The following is a 5,504-nucleotide window of genomic DNA, read 5'->3' as shown; positions in this document are numbered from 1 at the left end:
TTTTATTATCGTATAAAATAAGAAATATTATACGAATAAAATAGAATTGTAATAATGAGCGAAATATCAAGTTTGATTAAGTTCCGTGGGCAGCTGAAGGCGTCCGTAACAAGATTTTTAAATTTTGTAACGAAAGAGAACGTAGACGTAAATGAGGTACACGTAAGAAAAGAGAAAATAGAAGGAATCTGGAGCGAATACGAGCGAATCCAATCTGCAATAGAAGAGACGGAGGGCGTAGAGATGAACGAACAAGATAAATATCGAGAAGAGTTTGAAGATATGTTTTTTAAGGCAGTCGGAATAGCCAAAAAATTGACAGAACCAGTGGTCAATAAAAAAGAAGCGCAACCATATCATGGTATTGATGAAGATAGAACGTGCGAACGGAATGACCGGTCAATAGAAATGATAAGCGATAGTAAAAATAATGGTCGACAAATATCGCGTCCACCGATAAGATTATCGGCGTTGAATGTGCCAACGTTTTCGGGCGAATATAACGAGTGGGCAACATTCCACGATATATTTACATCGTTAATTCATAATAACGCGGATTTATCTCCAGTTGAAAAGTTTTTTTATTTACGTTCCGCGGTCACAGGGGACGCGCAGAATTGTATTCGATGTGTAGAGACTACATCAAATAATTATGAAATAGCATGGAATAAATTAAATAAAAGATATAGTAATAAAAAAGTGCTGGTACAAACACATGTAAAGTCAATGTTTGAATTAGAACCAGTCACATCTGAATCGTCGGCAAGATTGCGACAGTTTACGGATGCATTAACCAGTCATATGAGCGCACTGGAAACACTAGGTCACATGCCTAGCAATTGGGGACCTTTACTAGTGCATTTAATTGTAACAAAATTAGATAAAAATAGTAGGCGTGAGTGGGAGACAAATGCACCTAAAGAAGAAGTAGCACCGGTCGAAGTAATAATTGAATTTTTAGAAGCACGATTTAAAATATTAGAAGCAATCGAGACGTGCAAAAATATAAATAATCGACAGGGTGCGTACAAATTTAATAATCATAATAAACAATTTAATGAAAGGTCGTCGTCACTAGTTATAGGAAATAATAAAGGTTGTTATATTTGTCAAGCGCCACATACCATTTATAAATGTCCGATATTTATCGCGTTACCGGTTACAGAAAGAATAAAAAAAGTAGCCGAAATGAAATTATGTAAATTGTGTTTACGACAGCACGCCCCGAAAAAGTGTAATAGTAAGAATTGTTTTACTTGTTCGAAGCCTCATAACACCATGCTACATTTAAGTAATAATTCAGAGTTAAGAAAGTCGGAAGCAGAAAAACCGTCTGAAGATCAAGAAACAGCATCAGCTATCAGTGTACACGTAGCCGCTAACTCGAGCGACCAGGTATTATTGTCAACAGCGGAGGTGTGGGTTCAAAATGAAAGTGGCGAATCGCAAATCGGGCGTGTATTGTTAGATTCAGGTTCACAGTGCAATTTTATAACCGAAAGTATGGCACAAATATTAAAATTAAAAAAGACGCGCGTACAACATACCGTATTGGGCATTGGCGGGAAAAGTCAATACGTGAAGGCGGCTGTTGTAGTGACGATTCGCTCACGCATTAATAATTATAGTTTAACGTGTTCCTGTTTAGTTGTGCCTAAAATTACAAATGCTTTACCATCAGTAAATATTGGAGGGGTATGCATAGTACCCTCTAATATAGAATTAGCGGATACTTCATTTAAAATTCCAAAAAAAATTGATTTGTTATTAGGCGCGTGTCACTTTTTTGAAATATTATGCAAACAAAAGATTAAACCGACAATAAATGGACCAATATTTCAGGAAACTCAATTGGGCTGGGTTGTTTCCGGTTTAGTAACTTCGAAATGTGCAGATAACAAACATAATAATATAAATTGTCATACCGCGACGTTAGTAGATGAAGACAGAAGTGCTAGGTTGGAAATTATGGTATCAAAATTTTGGCGTACTGAAGAGTTTGAGGCGGCAGTGCCATATACTAAGGAAGAGAAAAAATGTGTTGATCACTTCGAAAGTACGGTAAATCGAAAGGAAAACGGTAGATTTATCGTACATTTACCTTTAAAAAATGACGCGAATATAAAAATTGGACCGTCATACGAAATCGCGAAACGTCGATTTTTAGCATTAGAGCGCCGTTTGCAACATGACGTAAAATTAAAACAAGATTATACTACGTTTATGAGGGAATATGAAACGTTAGGTCATATGGAGCTCGTAAAAAATGAAGAAAAGTTTGGTGAAACGTGTTATTTGCCGCACCATGCGGTAAAAAATGAGAACAGTAAAACAACGAAGTTGCGGGTAGTATTCGACGCGTCCTGTAAAACGGAATCCGGATATAGTTTAAACGATACACTATTGAAAGGGCCGGTTATACAGGACGAACTGTTATATATAATATCAAGATTTAGAACGCATAAATTTGTATTAACGGCAGATATACAAAAGATGTACCGCCAAGTATTAGTGACGAAGCAAGATAGCGAGAAACAACGAATTTTATGGCGCGCGGACCCCTCACTGCCAATACAAATTTATCGTTTAACTACACTTACTTATGGAACAGTACCGGCATCATTTTTGGCAACAGCATGTTTAAGGAAAATATCTGAACAAGAAACGTCATATTTAAAAGCTTGCGAGGCGATTAGAAATGATTTTTATATGGACGATTTCCTAAGTGGCGCGGAAACGATAGAAGAAGCAATAAAGTTACGTGACGAAGTAATTTTAATAATGAAAAAGGCGGGAATGACTTTAAGAAAGTGGTCATCAAATGAACCAAGTATAGTTAGTTGTATATCAGATAAAGAAAAATCGAACGGGTGTATTTTTGAAGAAGAATCAATAACGAAGATACTCGGGCTGTATTGGAACGCTAATGGTGACGTACTACAATACAAGGTAAAAGAATATAACGAAAATACTACAATAAGTAAAAGGCATATTTTAGCGGAGACTGCCGCGATATTCGACCCGATGGGACTGGTCGGTCCAATTATAGTACAAGCAAAATTAATAATACAGAGTTTATGGCAAATTCGTATTGGTTGGGACGATCCATTACCAGATCACATACGTATAGAATGGGTCAAATATAGAAAAAGTTTATCGATGTTAAACAAGCTGACTATACCACGTAATATTGGGGGTAGTCAAAAATTAACAAATATACAAATACACGGATTCGCGGACGCGAGTATCAAATGTTACGGAGCGTGTATATTTTTACGTAGTACCAATGAACAAGGAGAGCACACAGCCAAATTAATATGTGCAAAATCAAAAGTCACCCCACTTAAAGTTATATCATTACCGAGGTTAGAACTATGTGCAGCACTTTTATTGGCGCGTTTAGTGAGCCGTATTGTTCCGAAATTAAAATTAAATATCGCGAAAAAATATTTTTGGTCCGATTCAAAAATAGCACTATCATGGATAGCATCGCCATCGACAAAATGGAAGACATTTGTGGCACACCGTATCGGCGAGATACAGGAGCTATCGAACATAACAGATTGGTCATATGTTAAGTCATCGGAGAACCCGGCCGATATAATATCGCGCGGATGCGACGCAGAGCAAATATCAGGTATGAATTTGTGGTGGGACGGACCGGAATGGTTAAAAAACAACACCGAGGACTGGCCGGTGACAGGAAAAACCAGCCAAAATGATAACATAGAAATGCTACCGGAATCGAAAACAATACGAAATATAGCTCTTGTGGCGACCGGCGAATTTATATTATTCGAAAGATATTCGTCGTTAAATAAAATATTACGTATTGCAGCGTATTGGTTACGATTCAGAGATTTTTTAGTAAAAAAATCTAGTGCATCAGTCGGACCACTGAAACCAGAAGACTTAGAACGCGCAAATATTGGTCTAATTAAAAATGTACAAAATACTTTTTTTAAATCGGAAATACAAAATTTAAAAGATAAAAAGACGATAACGAAAAGTAAAATAATTCTTTTGCGACCGTTTATAGACGATAAAGGCATATTGAGAGTTGGAGGTCGATTAAAAAATGCAAGTACGATAGAGGTATTCCAACGACAGCCTATTATTTTACTAGGTGACAGTATTTACACGAAATTATTATTTCAGCGCGAACACTTAAGGTGTATGCACGGGGGCCCATTGGCGATATTAGCCTTAGTGCGATTGTACTATTGGCCGTTGAAAGCACGAAATATCGCTCGGGCGACGGTTCATAAATGTGTTACGTGTTTCAAGCAAAAACCGGTGTTCGTTGAACCCATAATGGGTGATTTACCTCGTGAACGCATAGAACCATCGCGTCCCTTTAAAGTCAGCGGTATTGATTTCGCGGGACCGTTGTTAATTAAAGACAGCTTAAAAAAGCGAGCATCACTGACAAAAGGTTACGTGTGTATTTTCGTGTGTTTTGCGACCAAAGCTATTCACATAGAGTTAGTAATCGATCTCAGCACAAAATCATTCTTAAATGCTTTAAATAGATTTTTTTGATAGAAGAGGTAAAAGCGCGGTAATCTATTCAGATAACGCTACGAACTTCGTAGGCGCGAATCGGTATTTAAAAGAAATTTATAATTTATTTAAATCTACAGAATATAATAGTGAAATACAAAAACAAACAGCAAATGATGGAGTAGAATGGCGATTCATTCCCCCGCGTTCACCACACTTTGGGGGTCTGTGGGAAGCCGCAGTAAAGTCGATGAAAAATCTGATCGGTAAAGTGCTAGGCGAGTCGCATCTAACGTACGAAGAATTAAATACTATACTCACCCGGGTAGAAGCATGCCTTAACTCCCGTCCTTTAACTGAAATGTCATCCGATCCTTCCGACCTAACATATCTTACTCCTGCCCATTTCCTAATTGGAGAATCTCTGATGGCCGTACCGGAAAGAGATGAAAGTACAATGCCGGCGAATCGATTAGACCGGTGGCGTCGTATTCGACAATACTCTCAAATTTTGTGGAAACGATGGAGCCACGAATATTTAAATCAATTGCAAGTAAGAAAAAAATGGTCAGTGGAGAGGGGCCCTACTTTAGGTGTCGGGACGATCGTTTTGATACGTGATGAAAATCTTAAGCCACTAAATTGGAAATTAGGACGGGTATTGTCGGTCCACCACGGAGAGGACGGAGTAACTCGTACGGCGTTGGTGAAAACTATGACGGGCGAGTACAACCGGGCGGTACGAAATTTGTGTCCACTTCCGTTTAATGATAATATTGGTTGAAATTTAATATGAATATTTGATTTATTATATATTTTTAGTTTCATGTATAAAAAAAAAAAAAAAAAAATATATATATATATGTAAGATATCTTCGTCTCCTTCATGTTAATTTGTAATGAGTCAAGGCCAAATGCATGTTTATATTTTTGTTAAAATTAATTTTCTTTATATGTATATCTACAATTATATTACTTAATTTTTTGTGTAAATTATATTG

At 37.0% G+C, this 5,504-nt stretch overlaps 1 protein-coding gene across 1 annotated transcript; it reads left to right on the top strand.

The window, feature by feature from the left end:
• Positions 1 to 54: 54 nt before the first annotated feature.
• Positions 55 to 5,246, top strand: LOC112590994. Its single transcript, XM_025334614.1, has 5 exons — positions 55 to 575; positions 684 to 3,945; positions 4,159 to 4,484; positions 4,654 to 5,056; positions 5,157 to 5,246. Exons 1-5 carry the CDS (start codon positions 55 to 57, stop codon positions 5,193 to 5,195), a joined length of 4,551 nt encoding a protein of 1,516 aa, XP_025190399.1. The 3' UTR covers positions 5,196 to 5,246.
• Positions 5,247 to 5,504: the final 258 nt, after the last annotated feature.

This window comes from Melanaphis sacchari, unplaced genomic scaffold (genome assembly GCF_002803265.2).
Source record: "Melanaphis sacchari strain LSU unplaced genomic scaffold, SCAv2.0 Contig1256_pilon_pilon, whole genome shotgun sequence".
Lineage (NCBI taxonomy): Eukaryota > Metazoa > Arthropoda > Insecta > Hemiptera > Aphididae > Melanaphis > Melanaphis sacchari.
This window is presented reverse-complemented; position numbering and strand designations above follow the sequence as displayed.